This window comes from Clupea harengus, chromosome 23 (assembly GCF_900700415.2).
Source record: "Clupea harengus chromosome 23, Ch_v2.0.2, whole genome shotgun sequence".
Classification (NCBI taxonomy): Eukaryota; Metazoa; Chordata; class Actinopteri; order Clupeiformes; family Clupeidae; genus Clupea; species Clupea harengus.
This window is the reverse complement of record NC_045174.1, coordinates 22,730,646-22,747,698: the sequence shown is the minus strand read 5'-3', so window position 1 is coordinate 22,747,698 and position 17,053 is coordinate 22,730,646. Positions and strand designations below refer to the sequence as shown.

The 17,053-nt window shown below is 45.2% G+C and overlaps 1 protein-coding gene across 1 annotated transcript; it reads left to right on the top strand.

Moving 5' to 3' along the window:
* Window positions 1–2,363: 2,363 nt before the first annotated feature.
* LOC116218609 (protein NLRC3-like) lies at window positions 2,364–16,635 on the top strand. The gene is made up of 4 exons (XM_042703187.1): window positions 2,364–2,377; window positions 3,021–4,838; window positions 5,814–5,819; window positions 16,518–16,635. Exons 1-4 carry the CDS (start codon window positions 2,364–2,366, stop codon window positions 16,633–16,635), a joined length of 1,956 nt encoding a protein of 651 aa, XP_042559121.1.
* The last annotated feature ends 418 nt before the right edge of the window (window positions 16,636–17,053 follow it).

The window sequence follows — 17,053 nt, the reverse complement described above, 5'->3', positions numbered from 1 at the left end:
GCGTCGTTTGGCACTGCCGTCTGTGCAAGTACGGCAATCCAGAATTTTCATTTGTAGTTCCACGTTGGTGGAACGAACTGCCTAGCACCAGAGCAGGGGCGTCCCTCTCTACCTTTAAGAAGCTTTTGAAGACCCAACTCTTCAGAGAGCACCTCCCTTCCTAACTGGCACTTCGACTAGTGCTTAACTTGCACTCACAGCAGTTACATTCCTGCACTTCGTTTTTATTTTCTATTTCGTTTTTCTATTTCTTATGTAAAGTAGTATTTATTGTTACACTAGGTCTCTATTGCTCGTAGCTTGACTGTTCTCTCACTTGTACGTCGCTTTGGACAAAAGCGTCTGCTAAATGACTAAATGTAAATGTGAATGTACACGAACACTGCAAATGTAAGTGAATAAATGAATAAGCACTAAACTCAATCGCGTTAAAATAGCCATAGTGGAATAGAATTGACACATCTACATCCTGCAACAGTCAGTAGGCTACCTCCACCTCTGTACCGGTAAGTTAGATCTGCGTTTACTTGTGCTCACTTTCCGCTTTGACATGACTCGCTTACGAGTTGCTTTCGTGTGGACTCGGTAGATTCCGACAGCACACGGCACTACGGTTGCGTGCCCTTACAAGGAGCTGGCGGGGCGTGTATGTATGCAAATTCAGGAGCACGAGAACGCGCTTTCAATTTAAGAAAACTCTTCTGGTGGAGCACAGCTTAGAACACTTCTGCTGCGTAGGAATACATTTTCAAACGTTCATGAATTTGGCGGATGTCTTTTCCTTACGTTGTTTTTCTGAAGCCCGTAAGAAACATTTCAGAAGAAACTTCAGAAAATGTTCGACAATGAGGCCCATTGTATATCTGGGTTTCTTTGGCGACAGTTGTCGCATCCAACAGCAAAACATATCCTGGGCATTTGAACTTTCTGTGGGTGACCGACGCACAGCTAAGACTACTGTGTCCGTGTTGGACACAAATATGGCGGCGCTTAAACACAGTGACATCACATGGTATCCATGAATAGTAGTTGTCGGCAGAGTTGCCGGCTAACGCTTAGACCAACAATCCATTGGAACACATAGTAGCTAGCTAGCCTCCCTGCTAATAAGTATAACGTCAGCATGCTGATATGAATTGACCCATTATAGTCAGGTGGCATAATGCTCAATTGACTTGTTAACCGAACTTTTACGAAGTCATACAACTAAACACACAAGTGACTTGTTAGGTGAACTTTTACGAAGCTATATGACCAAACACAAAGCTAGCACTGTTAATTTCCGGTATAGCTAGCTAGATCAATTAGCTCGCCTAAGATACTGTAATTTAAGCTAACCAATTACCTCATTTCCCCCAAAACCCATCGATTGTGTGTGTTTGTGATGTGTAACATATATCCTTTATCAGTCATTCAAGTTATTTACGTTTATTTACCGCTAGCGATTACACCGACACAAGTGTAATTCAATTGCTAGCTAGCTAGCTAGGTAAATTAGCTTGCGTAAGATACTGTTATTTTTAGCTTACCTATTACCTAATTATCACACAAAAAACATCGATTACGTGTGTTTGTGATGTGTAACACTTATCCTTAATCAGTTATTCAAGTTAATAACGTTTATTTACCGCTAGCGATTACACCGACACAAGTGTAATTCAATCGCTATTAATGTTAACGTGACACAACATTAAGTCAGGCATCGACATGGTTCCTAAAGAATAAATCAAAGGTCCTTGTCCATTTCTGTTCAGGACATGTGACAAGTTTTATCCAACCAGAGACCGGAGTAAAGTGACGACGTGAAAGGAATTATTTCTATATCCCAAATGTATCGGACACTCAGTCAGATTGTGATGAAAAACCAGGTCCAGGTTTATTCTTTCAATGGTGCGCACCAGAGGAGGAGAGAGAGTTAGATTTCACTGAGTGTGTTCACCTAAATCTCCTTCACTAACTGTCTCTTGGAAATCACAGTCTTTTAAACTCTGGGAAAGCAAGGGATGGGTGGATACCTAAATGCTAATTATTATCTAGTCTCTAGTTAGGGCGGGGGGGGAAGCTGTGACGGCTTTCTCACACCTCATGTAGGCCAGAAACAGAATACACATGAGAAGTTTAGACCAATCTCACAAAATCCAAATAACACTAAAATGACCTGTATTTATGTATTTTGTATTGTTTGTGTGTGTGTGGGTGTGTGGGTGGGTGTGGTGACCAGGATAGTCTCTCTGAGGGAGGTGTGAGAATACTCACTTTAGGGTTATGTTGTGTTAACAGCGTCCAGCAGGGGGCATCAGACACAGAGTCCAAGAGGACAGAAGAGACAGAGAGGCACTCTGCTGAAGAACACAGGTGAGATCATGGATGACATTCTGTCAGGCAGACACCAAAATCCTCTTCAAACCACCTTTGATTCTGTTTGTCAGTAACGTTCTAGAACCCTCTTTGCGCTGTTATATGTATTTTCCCTAGTGGCTCTTCTGAACTGAGCATTCATTGTTGCTATAGTACTAGTTATGATGTGATTTATTCTGTTTGTGTGAAGGAACCCTACTGTGTTGTAGCGATGAGTATATGAGCTCTTCTGAACTGAGCATAGATTGTTCCTGTAGTATTTTTTATGATGTGATTGATTTTGTTCATGTGAAGGAACCATACTTTGTCTTAACGATGAGTATATGAGTGAAATAAACGTAATTGTTTGTCAGTCACCTGCAAACTGACCCTCCATGTCTGTCAGTGTCTATTACAGTCTAGAACCCCCCTGCATATTCACATTGTGATCATATTGAAAAACCCCACTGTGTCTGTTCAGTGTGTTTATGAGAGAAAATTACTACATTATGGTGACATGAGCTTTAGTCCTTTGTAATAGATGTGAAGCTAATATATTACAACAGATAGACATTCTGAATCTAGTAGGAATATTGTGATGATATTTTGTTGACATTATTCCTTAAAGGTGTTCTGTGATGATGTTCATCTGTAAGCGTTGTGTGATTCTGTCATTGATCTAGATGGACACCAGAAGAGGCAGATGTCCATGAAAAACTCAGATCCACTCTGAAGAGGAAATTTCAGCATCTGGTTGAGGGAGTACCAAATCAAGGAGAAACCACACTCCTCTATGAGATCTACACAGAGCTCTACATCACAAAGGGGGGAAGAGGAGGGGTCAATAATGAACATGAGGTCAGACAGATAGAGAGAGAATCATGGAGAGAAGCAATGCAAGACATACAAATCAAATGCAGTGACATCTTTAAACCCTTATCTGGACAAGACAAACACATCAGAACAGTGCTGACAGAGGGAGTGGCTGGCATTGGAAAAACAGTCTCTGTGCAGAAGTTCATCCTAGACTGGGCTGAAGGAAAAGCCAATCAGGATGTCTACTTCATATTTCCTCTTCCTTTCCGAGTGCTGAACCTGATGAAGGAGAAGGAAATCAGTCTCGTGGAGCTTCTTCAACACTTTCACCCAGAAATAAAAAATCAAGGAATCTTCAGCAGTTCAGAGCACAGAGTAATGTTCATCTTTGATGGTCTGGATGAGTGTCAACTTCCTCTAGATTTCCGCTCCAACCCAAGGTGTTGTGATGTGACAGAGCCAGCCTCAGTGGACGTGCTGCTGACAAACCTCATCAAGGGGAATCTGTGTCCCTCTGCTCTCCTCTGGATCACCACCCGACCAGCAGCAGCCAATCGGATCCCTCCTGTGTGTGTGGACCAGGTGACTGAAATAAGAGGATTCAATAACCCACAGAAAGAGGAGTACTTTGGGAAGAGAATTAGTGATGAGAATTTGGCTAACAGAACCATCACACACTTGAGGTCATCCAGGAGCCTCTACATCATGTGCCACATTCCAGTCTTCTGCTGGATTACAGCTACTGTTGTAGAGAGAACTTCAGATGAATCAGGGAGTGTACAAATGCCAAGGACTCTAACTCAAATGTACACACACTTCCTGATCATTCAGACAAAAATGAAAGAGTACAAGTACACAGGGAGAAAAGAGACGGATGAAGAGATTATTTTCAAACTTGGGAAACTGGCTTTCCAACAGCTGGAGAAGGGTAATCTGATCTTCTATGAGGAAGACCTGAGAGAGTGTGGCATAGATGTCACAGAAGCTTCAGTGTACTCAGGAGTGTGTACTCAGATCTTCAGAGAGGAGGCTGGGCTGTACCAGGGAAAGGTGTTCAGCTTTGTGCATCTGAGCATTCAGGAGTTTCTTGCAGCTTTATATGTGTTCCTCTGCTTCAGCAACAGAGAGAGAAACATGCCTGACCAACAGCAAACCTCTCAGCTCTCTGCTCTGTTCAGAGCTTCAACACTTCATGACCTACACACGACTGCAGTGGATCTGGCCTTACAGAATAAGAACGGACACCTGGACCTTTTCCTCCGCTTCCTTCTTGGCCTCTCTCTGGAGTCCAATCAGAATCTCCTAAGGCACCTACTGCCACAGATAAGAAGCCAATCACAGAGCCCAGAGCAAACAGTCCAGTATGTCAAGAAGAAGATCAGAGGCGAGGCGGAGATCAGATATTCTAATACTTCAGGCAGAATTGTTAACCTGTTCTACTGTCTGAATGAGTTGAATCACCATGCTGTAGTGGAGGTCATTGACAGGAGCTCAGGAACTCTGTCTGTAGTCATGCTCTTACCAGGACAGTGGAAGACTAGGAAGTTTAAGTTTGAGATTTCAGGAGAGCACCTGGATGAGTTTGATCTGCAGAAGTACATAAAGACACCAGAGAAAGATCTGACTGAACTCCTCAGTCCAGATGAAGTTCTTGAGAGGCTGGTGCCAGTGGTCACATCAGCTTGGTAAGTAAATTACTGAGAGAGGTAGAGTGACAGTGACAGAGTCTGTGTGTGTGTGTGTCCGTGTGCGTGCATGCGTGCGTGCGTGCGTGCGTGCATGTGTGTGTGCGTGTGTTTCAGGGTAGGAAATTTACATATTTTTTGGGGGGCAATTTTTGCCCCCATTACTGAAATCCAGGGGCATTTAACAAAAAATTGGGGGCACTTATAGAAACTTGTGAAATAACATTTAACCTTTGTTCAAAATAATAAACACACTTATTTAGGCTTACAGTATGAGCAATTGTCATCAAATGACTAAAATAAGACTATTAGGCAGTAGTCTACAAATTCAAAGTGTTTTCTTAGATTTTTGGAACAAAAACCAAACAGAAAACATAGCTCAGACAATCATATTCAATTTTATTCATATTTATTTGTGGTTATTTATTGTTATTATTACATTTTTTAAATAACTATTACCAATAGTTTTTTCTTTCTTTTTTTGTAATAATAACTTATTATATGTATTGATTTTTTTGTTACCTTTAATCATGTTGTACCTACCATAGTAGGCCTACAGGAAATACAGATAGGACTAGTTAGCTAGCTTGCAAGCAGAGCTAGCTAACTAACATTAAACTAGCTAAACTGAACTAAATCATTTCTAAAATTATTATTACTAGTTATCATTCACCGTAGGTGATGGTGTGTTGCTCGGTGCCTGGTGACGAAAGGCCATGTATTTCTTTAATGTATCCCTTGATGAAGTCAGCAGAAGAATTCGCCTGTGCTGTAATGACTGGCAACTCGTTGTCCACAAGTCTGACATGCCTTGAAAAACTATCGGGTCTTTTTCTCGTCGTCGTCATCCTCCACCCCAAGCCAATTTAGCTTCCATTTTTCAACGGTCGCTGGGTGTGTGAATTTTATCTTTTAGAACCTGAGATGGTGACGGAGACTGTGTTTGCTGATCCCCATTTCTCTTCACACTCGCAGTCACAGGTCTGATTAAGAAGCGCTCCAAATATTTTTTGTTAGAACGTTCGGTTCTTCACGCGCACGCAACAATCAGTCAAGGCGAAAATAAAAAAACAATTATGGCAACTGGACCGGGTCATATAGGCTACGATGTTTTTGACTATTTCATTAAATTATTATTACAGGAAATTATGGGGGCATTTTTTGCCCCTCTCCTAGTGATTTCAGGGACAAAATTAGATTTCTTAGGGGCAGTTTTGCCCTTTGCCCTCGTGTATTTCCGACGCTGGTGTGTTTGTGTGTGCGTGTGCATGTTAGCTTTTTTACCAAGGTGTCAAATAATGCCTGGCTCTTTTGCTGTTGATGCTGAGAAAACATTAGAAGGTGTGTGTGCACGGTGGGGGTGGTGGGGGGCGGGGTTATTTGCTGAGGAAGGGGTGTGTGAGTGTGTGTCTGTGTGTGTCATATGTAAGGGGTGTGTGTGAAAGAGTGCTGTTCCTGTCAAATCTTTGATGAAACGTGAAATTGTTTCCTCGGTTCACGTTAGCTGGTCGTGAGTAAGAGAACTCGGAAAGGCGGCTTAGTGAAATAATCTGTTTATTCCAACAAAGTTTTAGCCTCAGAATTTGTCATGGTTATCTTCCGTCTCATTTTGCTGCAGTCTCCTTTCGCTGCCGTCTTCTAAATGGTAACATGATTCTGTAGCTCTTATAGGGATACAGAATTAACATACTAAACAATGGCGTAAAAGATTACCCACCGGTGTTTGTCTGCGGGGAAGCTCTCTGTTACCCTTTCGCAGGAGGGGGGTTAAGTGTGGGTCGAGGTGTGAGGTGGGGTCATGTGGATATGGAATGTGTGAATGCCAGTCAGGAGGGTCTAACTGACCATGGCCATGTGTGTATGAGAAAGAGAGAGCGTGTGTGTGTGTTTGTGTGTCACTGTGGGGTGCTGAGTCAGTAAGGTTTGGGTTTTGATGTGTGTGTGTGTGTGTGTGTGTGTGTGTGTGTCTGTGTGTGTGTGTGTGTGTGTCTGTGTCTGTGTCTGTGTGTGTGTAAGGGGGAGCTCCCTTTAATGAGTGTTTGTGTGTCTCCATTTGATGTGGAGGAAAGGCTGTGTGTGAGTGTGTATCGAGCACCCAGCATGTGTATGCGTGTGTTAGTATGTGTACCCTGTGACGAGTGAGTCATGGTGAATGTGTGTATGCCTGTGTTTGTGCGTGTGTGTGATTGGCACTCAAGTGTGTGATGGTGTGTGAGTGTGTGTATGCCTGTGTTTGTGTGTTTGTGTGTGTGTGTGTGTGTGATTGGCACTCTGTGATGGCTGAAGTACGGTAAGTGTGTGGGTTGGTGTTGGTATAGGTAAAGGAATGTGAGTGTAATAATCACATGTGTCATTGTGTTTCTCCCAGGCTGGAGAATTGTGACATCACAGAGAGGAGCTGTGCTGCTTTAGCATCAGCTGTCAGATCAACCTCCTGCAGTTTGAAGACGCTGGACCTGAGTGAGAATCCTCTTCAAGATGCAGGAATTCAGCATCTCTCAGACCTCCTCAAGAGTCCCCACTGCAATCTGGAAACACTAGTGTGAGTGTTAACACACAACAAGAGATCTGTGTGGGGGAGGGGGGGGCACACAGTGAGGGGTGAGGGGGGTCATGTAAGGATGGGTGTACTATGGTATGTTGCTGTGTGCGTGTTTGTGTGGCACTCTGTAATTGGTCAGGTATTGTATGTGTGTGTGAGAGTGTGAGTGTGTGTGAGAGTGTGAGTGTGTGTGAGAGTGTGAGTGAGAGTGTGAGAGTTTGAGTGTGTGTGTGAGTGTGTGTGTGAGAGTCTGTTTTTGTGAGAGTGTCTGTGTGTGTGTGTGTGTGTGAGAGTGTGAGAGAGAGTGTGTGTGAGTCTGTTTTTTGTGAGAGTGTCTGTGTGTGTGTGTGTGTGTGTGTGAGAGAGAGAGAGAGAGAGTGTGTGAGATCGTGTTTGTGTGTGTGTGTGTGTGTGTGTGTGTGTGTGTGTGTGTGTGTGTGTGTGTGAGCGTGTGTGTGAGTGTGTTAGAGCATGTGTGTGACAGCATGTGTCTGAGAGTGTGCATGTGTGTGAGATTGTGTGTGACTTGGGACGGAGTTCTCCTCTGTGTTTTCTGCCTCCGTTGTGATGCGTGTGCAGGCAGGCACAGGAATTTGAGGATATTGTTGACTTGTCTGAATCTTCATTGATGAAAGCTCAGTTTCAGCTCGATCCTCGATGTCTGTTTGTCAGACTGCTGTGCCGTCTGGCTACCGTTCACAGATTCTGAGTCTAGTCCATGAGCATGCGCTGTCTGTCCTGGGTATTAATAAGACCTATCAACGAGTGCTTTGGCCTGGATTAAAGACTGCTGTTGCAAAGTTCTGCCACTTGCCATTATGTCAACTTAAGGGTAAGCCCAATCAGACCATTTCCCCAGCCCCACTCCGTCCTATTCTGGTAATTGCACATCCCTTTGAATGCATAACTTTTGATTGCATGGGTCCACTGCCCAAGTTTAAGTCTGGCCGTCAATTTGTGTTGACCATTATGTGCGCTGCAAACCGCTATCCTAAAGCCATCCCCAAAAGCGGTGGTGAGGGGACTGATTGGGTTTCATTCAGTCTGATCAGGTTTCTAATTTCACTTTGAAACTGTTTGCACAAGTTGTGAGATAAGTGGGGGAGTCTCAGGGCACTTTAAAGTGTTTTCATCAGACGCTGAAAACGATGCTGCGCACATACTGTGTCGACACGAATAAAGACTGGGAAGAGAGACGGCCTCTTCTAATTATGTCCCCTCATGTCAAAACATGATTTAGAAAAACTTTATCTGCAGTAGGGTTGACTACTGCAATGGTCTTTTCACAGGCCTCCCTAAAAAGGCCAAACAGCTTCATCCTGTGAAAAATGCAGCTGCTAGAGTTCTTACGAAAATAATTGACCATATTATTACAATACTTACACAAGCTTCTAGTAAGTCACAGAATTGACTTTAAAGTACTGCTGCTTGTTTATAAGTCACTTAATGGGACAGGACCAAATTCCAAGTTTCCAGGCAGGTGACCCGGTGCTTGTGTTTCTCCCTGTCCCTGGGTCGGCGCTGCAAGTGACATTTTCTGGGCCCTATAAAGTGAGTGTCGGGTTTGTTAAACTGACTATATAGTCTGCACTCCTTATCGTAAGAGACAATCTAGAGTGTGCCACATAAACATGTTGAAACCAAGGGCGGCTTGTCCATAAAGGCGTATGGGGCGACGCATTGCCTAGGAAAAAAAAAAAAAAAACCTCCTGATGTATAAACGCAATATCCTTGTAAGTCGCGTAAATGACATGTAAATTTAAATGTAATAATTTTTTTCTGTCGGATTCTACCACTAGACCGTCTGATCTGCCTCTGTATGTCATTGTCGAATCAGGTAACAGTCATAAAGTCGTGCTTCAAATGGCCTCGCCCCAGACCTCTCCCATTGACTCCCAAGGTAAATCAATTTTTTTCACAAAACAGAGCTCTCGATGCATTCTCTATGGCTTCCGGGAGAAAAACGCGGTCGTGAAGTGGCTAACGCGGTCTGTATTTCATATACCACTGTAACTTTTCATAGGTTTCACAGTGTGTTTCACAGTTCGCTTCTTGCACTAACACTGAATCATTTTTTATGTGATGACTTATTTTTCTTTTGTAAGCCAATACTTTCAAAATCAGTCAATAAATATTGTTGGTTTTGACTTATGTTACCCCTTCTTTATGATGTTACTGGACATATCATGTGTCCTGTTAAGCTATGTTACATCATACAACATTTGAGACACGTGGATAATGAAAAAGTGGGATCATTTAATGTGGAGCCACATCATGTTTGCTTATGAAGGCTCCTGGATGCAACTTTCTTCCATAGCTTTCCACCTGTAACTTGCTACTCTGGCTATGTAGCAAGAGGGGACATATTACTGTTGTGTGCTGCCAATAGTGGACAAAAGGGTATTGCTGAATGAGTTAATCAGCTAACTTAATGTACCTACTGAATGGGTCGCCTTAATCATTATCAAAATAATTGCCCCCCCTGAGAATTTTTTCAGGAGCCGCCACTGGTTGAAACCTTATGTTGTCAGGGCTTCCAGTAATAAGGCTGAAAGGGTATGTACAGCAGGATAATCTGTACCCGTTGCTTTAGTGACCACACAGACTTACTGTCCCGAGGCAGATGGGCTAGCTAGAGGGGACATTGTGCTCTATGGTGATATAATGATAGATGAACTACGGTGTGTGTGTGCGTGTGTGTGAGCTTGAGTTGTGAGTCTCTCAGTGAATTCCTGTGATGAGTGAAGGATGATGACATGCAGTGTTTGAGGGACACCATTTGATGTGGAGGAATGGGTGTGTGTGTGTGTGTGTGTGTGTGTGTGTGTTAGGGGCACTAATGTATGGAATTTTATGATCTATCTATGAATCTAAATTAGCACAAAGCCAAAGTTGAAGAAGGGACTGGAGGACGTAGTCAGGTTTCTGGAGTTTATTTCGGCGTGGAGACCCCCTCTCAGCTGGTGCTCAGAGAAAGGCCTGTCTTATTGTAGAGTATGTTGGTATTTATACAATTCAGTCATTTAGAATACAATAGGGGAGAGGTGAGAGGAAGGGGGAGACAGTGGGGTGAGGGGTTCACCTGTGGGGGGAGGGGGGTGATAACAGGGTACAAAGGGTGATAGCAGGAAGGAGGCTATCTAGGGGGGAAGGGGTTCACATGCCATTTGTTCAGGTCTCAGTGAGACAGACAGAGTACACATCCAAGAATGAGTTACAGATACAAAATGAGGCTACACTTAGTTACAACAACAGAATATCAATATTTCAGGTTCCATCAGATGCAACACAGTCTGTGATTGTGTGTGTGTGTGTGTGTCTATGTGTCCCTGTTTCATGCAGAGTAAGGGGTATAGTGTGTAGTACCCCTTGGTGTGTGTGTCTGTGTCTGTGATGAATTAATAAATGAATGAATGAATGAATATGTGTGTGAGAAGGTGAAATCCCTCCCGCTTCTCACTGTGGCCCAAAGGGGGAGAAGGACTGGACTCCCCTACCTGAATGGTTGAGTCTGGGTTCCCCCACCTCTGTGGAGGGGTCCAATTGACTCTAGTTGGACCAATTTAGCCCTTGGGCGGCCTTATTTAAGGTGCACCTCATTACTGAATGAGGGAGAGACAGACTGAACATGCTGTGAGAGAGAGCTGAGAGAGAGCTGTGACAGAGGGCTGTGACAGAGGGCTGTGACAGAGGGCTGTGAGAAAGTACATACATGTAGACCAAACCTGTGTGATTGGTGACCACAGAGTTGTACCTTGTCTGTTTGGCTTTAGTTTTGGTCAGTTCGTGTGTATCTGTTTAGGGGTGATTCCTGTTGTAAATAAATAGTTATTTTTTAAGAAAGCCACTGTCTCCTGCGGCGTGTGTGTTTCCTACCTGCAACCCCATTCCAACCAGCCTACATCCCACATCGTGACAATGTGTGTGCTATCTGTGATGAGTGGTAAGTGTGGGGCATGTGTAAGGGGTGAGTGTTTACACGCAACAACAGACCACTGAATGGGGTGTTTGATGAGGCAGGTGGGGGGGGGGGTACATAATTATGGTCAAACTAAAGTGTGTGTGTGAGTGTATCCATGTGATGACTGAAATATGGGGTGTGTGAGGGAGGCAGATAGGAATGGGTGAACTACAGTGTGTGTGCTTTCGTGGGACCCTGTGATAGGATAAGTATGGTGTGTATTTTGAAGGGGGGCATCCTTTGTTGGTGAGTGTGTGTGTGTGGCACCTTGTGAAATGTGTAGTACACTGTGTGTGTGTGTGTGTGTGTGTGTGTGTGTGTATGATAGGGGGAGCACCCTTTAATGGGTGTTTGTGTATCTTTCAGTGACTGAGTGAATGATGATGATGACATAAAGGGATGTGTGTGTGTGTGTATGGGGCACCCAGTGAGTGTACGCACATGACATCCTGTGATGAGTGAATCCCGGTGAGTGTGTGTATGTGTGTGTGTGATTGGCACTCTGTGATGGCTGAAGTACGATAAGTGTGTGGGTTGGTGTTAGTATAGGTAAAGGTATGTGAGTGTAATAATCACATGTTTCAATATGTTTCCCCCAGGCTGGTGCGTTGTTCCCTCACAGAGAAGAGCTTTGCTGCTTTAGCATCAGCTGTCAGATCAGCCTCCTGCAGTTTGAAGACGCTGGACCTGAGTTGGAATGATCTTCATGATGCAGGAATTCAGCATCTCTCAGACTTCCTCAAGAGTCCCCACTGCAAACTGGAGACACTACGGTGAGTGTTAACACACAACAATAGATCTGTATGGGGGAGGGGGAGCACACAGTGATGGGTGAGGGGGGAATGTAAGGATGTGTGTACTATGGTGTGTATTTGTGTGTGTTTGTGTGTGTGGGGGGGGCATGTGTAAGGGGTGAGTGTTTACACACAACAGCAGACCACTGAATGGGGTGTTTGATGAGGTGGGGGGGGGTACATAATGATGGGCAAACTAAAGTGTGTTTGTGAGTGTATCCCTGTGATGACTGAAATATGGGGTGTGTAAGGGGGGCAGATAGAAATGAGTGAACTACAGTGTGTGTGTTTTCATGGGACCCTGTAATAGGATAAGTATGGTGTGTAATTTAAAGGGGGGGACCCGTCATTGGTGATGTGTGTGTAAGTGTGTGTGTGTGGCACCTTGTGAAATGTGCAGTTCACTGTGTGTGTGTGTGTGTGTGTGTGGCACCTTGTGAAATGTGCAGTTCACTGTGTGTGTGTGTGTGTGTGTGTGTTTGTGTGTGTGTGTGTGTGTGGCATCTTGTGAAATGTGTAGTACACTGTGTGTGTGTGTGTGTGTGTGTGTTTGATTGGCACTCTGTGTTGGCAAGTATGGTAAGTGTATGGGTTGGTGTTGGTATAGGTACCAACACTTGACATGTGCATTACACGGTGTGTGTATATGTGGTGTGTTTGTGTGTGTGATGAATGAATGAATTAATGAATATGTGTGTGATACCTGTGATGACTGGTGTTTGTATGGCTCTCTGTGATGGGTCAATTATTGTACATGTGTGTGTGTGTGGGGGGGGGGCTGAATGAAGGTGTGAGAGCGTGTGTGTGTGTGAGAGTGTGTGAGAGAGTCTGTATATGTGAGTGTGTGTGTGTGTTTGTTTGTGAGTGTGAGTATGAGTGTGTGTGTGTGAGTGTGTGTGTGTGTGTGTGTGTGATAGTGTGTGTGTGTGTGTGTGTGTGAGAGTGTGTGTGTGAGAATGCTTATGAGAGAGAGTGTGTCTGTGTGAGAGTGTGTGTTTGTGCGTTTGTGTGTGTGTGTGTGTGTGTGTGTGTGTGTGTGTGAGAGCACGTGTGTGTAAGAGAGTGTATGTGGCACCTTGTGAAATCAGAATCAGAATCAGAATCAGGTTTTATTGGCCAAGTGAGTTTGCACAAACAAGGAATTTGACTTGGCAGAGTGACTCTCAATATGCTTACACAAAATATACATTACAACACAATACAAGACAAACAGTGCAACAGTGCAACGGTCTAAGAAGTTTAAAAAATATGTACAAGGCGGAATGGCTATATACAGTAGCTGTGAAATGTTACACAACAATAGTGCAAAGAAGTAGTGGAGAGTGCAAGAAGTGCAGGGATAAATATATAAATATATATGCTACAGTGGTTAAGCTGTTCAATAGTGAGACGGCGAGGGGGAAGAAACTGTTTTTGTGTCTGGAGGTTTTGGCGAACAGTGATCTGTAGCGTCTACCAGAGGGGAGGAGTTTGAAAAGTTTGTGTCCGGGGTGTGAGGGGTCTGCAGTGATTTTTCCTGCCCGTTTCCTGACTCTGGAGGTGTACAAGTCTTGGATGGTGGGCAGGTTGGCACGATGATCTTTTCTGCAGATCTGACTGTCCGTTGGAGTCTGTTCCTATCCAGTTTGGTGGCCGATCCAAACCAGACTGTGATTGAGGTGCACAGAACTGACTCTATGACTGCGGTGTAGAACATGATCAGCAGCTCCTGAGGCATGTTGTACTTCCTAAGCTGGCGCAGGAAGTACATCCTCTGCTGGGCCTTCTTGATGATTGTGTTTATGTTGGGTTCCCACTTCAGGTTCCGGGAGATTGTGGATCCCAGAAACCTAAAGGATTCCACAGCCAACACAGTACTGTTGTGTATGATGAGGGGGGGCAGTGCTGGGGGGCTCCTCCTGAAGTCCACTGTCATCTCCACGGTTTTAAGCGTGTTCAGCTCTAGGTTGTTGCGACCGCACCACAGGACCAGCTGTTCAACTTCCCGCCTATATGCAGACTCATCATCATCACGCATGAGGCCGATGACTGATGTGTCGTCTGCAAATTTTAGGAGTTTAACAGATGGGTCTCCTGAGGTGCAGTCGTTGGTGTAGAGGGAGAAGAGCAGTGGGGAGAGCACGCATCCCTGAGGTGCACCAGTGCTGACTGACCGGGTGCTGGATGTTGTTTCACCCAGCCTCACCTGCTGCTTCCTGTCTATCAGGAAGTTTGTGATCCACTGACAGGTGGAGGCAGGCACAGTGAGCTGGGTGAGTTTGGTGAGGAGGACTTCTGGAATGATGGTGTTGAACGCCGAGCTGAAGTCCACGAACAGCATCCTTGCATAGGTCCCTGGGGAGTCGAGGTGTTGCAGGATGTAGTGCAGCCCCATGTTGACTGCATCATCCACTGACCTGTTTGCCCGGTAGGCAAACTGCAGAGGGTCCAGCAGGGGGCCTGTGATGCCCTTCAGATGGGTCAATACCAGTCTCTCAAAGGATTTCATGACCACAGACGTCAGGGCGACGGGCCTGTAGTCATTCAGTCCAGTGATGGAGGATTTCTTGGGAACCGGGATGATGGTGGAGCGTTTGAAGCAGGAGGTGACTTCACACAACTCCAGAGATCTGTTGAAGATCCGTGTGAAGATGGGGGCCAGCTGATCAGCGCAGGCTTTCAGACAGGAGGGTGACACACTGTCTGGGCCTGCTGCCTTCCTTGTCTTCTGTCTCTGAAAGAGCTGGTACACATCCTCTTCACAGACCATCAATGCCGGTGGGGAGTCAGGGGGGAGGGGGGAGGTGATAACAGGGGGTGCAGATGATTGTGTGAAATCTGGGTTGGAGCGGGTGAGGGGTGTGAATGTGGGGTGATCAAATCTGCAGTAAAACACATTCAGTTCGTCAGCCAGTTGAGGGTTCTCCATGGAGTGGGGGGAGGATTTCCTATAGTTGGTGATGTCCTGCAGGCCCCTCCACACTGACGCAGGGTCGTTAGCTGAAAACCTGTTTTTCAGCTTTTCAGAGTAGCTTCTCTTTGCTACTCTGATCTCCTTAGTCAGTGTGTTTCTGGCCTGGTTGTACAGGATCCTGTCCCCACTCCTGAAGGCTTCCTCCTTGGCTTGACGAAGCTGCTTGAGCTTTGCTGTGAACCATGGTTTGTTGTTATTAAAGATGCGGTACGTTTTGGTGGGTACACACATGCCTTCGCAAAAACTGATATATGACGTCACAGTGTCCGTGAGTTCGTCCAGTGATGTAGATGCGGCCTCAAAAACACTCCAGTCAGTGCAGTCAAGGCAGGCCTGTAGTTCCAGCTTTGACTCGTTGGTCCATTTCCTCACCGTTTTCACCACAGGCTTTGCAGATTTTAGTTTCTGCCTGTAGCTTGGGAGGAGATGAACCAGGCAGTGATCGGAGAGTCCCAAAGCTGCCCGGGAAACAGAGCGGTACGCATTCTTTAGCGTTGTGTAGCAGTGGTCGAGTGTATTTTTGTCCCTGGTGGGACACTTGATGTGCTGCCTGTATTTTGGAAGTTCGCGGCTGAGATTCGCTTTGTTGAAATCTCCAAGGATAATGAGAATAGAGTCTGGGTATTTTCGCTCCGTGCTGGTTATCTGGTCAGCCAGGTGCCGTAGTGCGTCGCTAACGCAGGCTTGAGGTGGTATGTAGACACCGACCAGAATGAAGGAGGAAAACTCCCGCGGTGAATAAAAAGGCTTGCAGTTGATGGAAAGAGATTCTAGGTGAGGAGTGCATATTTCCCATAGCACTGTGACATCTGTGCACCAACGTTCGTTGGTATAAAAGCAGATTCCTCCTCCCCTCGTTTTCCCCGTTAATTCCGTAACGCGGTCCGCGCGGTGGAGTTGGAAGCCCGGCAGATGAAGGATGCTGTCAGGGATGGACTCTCCAAGCCAGGTTTCAGTGAAACACAGGGCAGTAGATCCTGATAAGTCCCTGTGTAGTACACTGTGTGTGTGTGTGTGTGTGGCACCTTGTGAAATGTGTAGTACACTGTGTGTGTGTGTGTGTGTGTGTGTGTGTGTGTGTGTGTATGATAGGGGGAGCACCCTTTAATGGGTGTTTGTGTATCTTTCAGTGACTGAGTGAATGATGATGATGACATAAAGGGGTGTATGTGTGTGTGTATGGGGCACCCAGTGAGTGTACGCATATGACATCCTGTGATCAGTGAGTCCCGGTGAGAGTGTGTATGCCTGTGTTTGTGTGTGTGTGTGTGTGATTGGCACTCTGTGATGGCTGAAGTACGGTAAGTGTGTGGGTTGGTGTTGGTATAGGTAAAGGTGTGTGTGAGATGAGTGTTCAGTATGAACTGAAGAATCCCCACTGGAGAACCTAGCATTACTGTTAACACATTAATAATCTTTTGTCTTCTAGAGTGACTGGTCGTACCTTCAGAAAGGAGAGTCCAGCAGCAGCAGCAGCCTCAGATGACCAAGACCAAGCCCAGCAGGATCCAGGAGCACGGCTGCTCTCTGTGGACACTCCCAAGTGAGTCTGATGGACAACAGCACACACACACACACACACACACACACACACACACACACACACACACACACACACACACACACACAGTCTTTAGGAGGAACCCAGAGAGAGAATAAGGTCATGAGGTTTGGGATGAAATGGAGGGAGTGTGTGTGTGTGTGTGGGTGTGTGTGTGTGTGTGTGTATGTGTGTGTGTGTGTGTGTGTCTCGAGAATTGTCTGGCATAATTTTACGCAGATCCCTGTTTATTATGTGTCTGGTAACAAGCATGAAGATAGCCTTTAAACAGATTTACACACACCACTGGCAAGTCCCGTATCCTGTGACATTTGTCAGCCTGCTACACAACGGACATTTACGAATATGAAAGACACTCACAGAAAACTAATGGATGAGTTTTCAGCATGATGAAAAACTGTTTA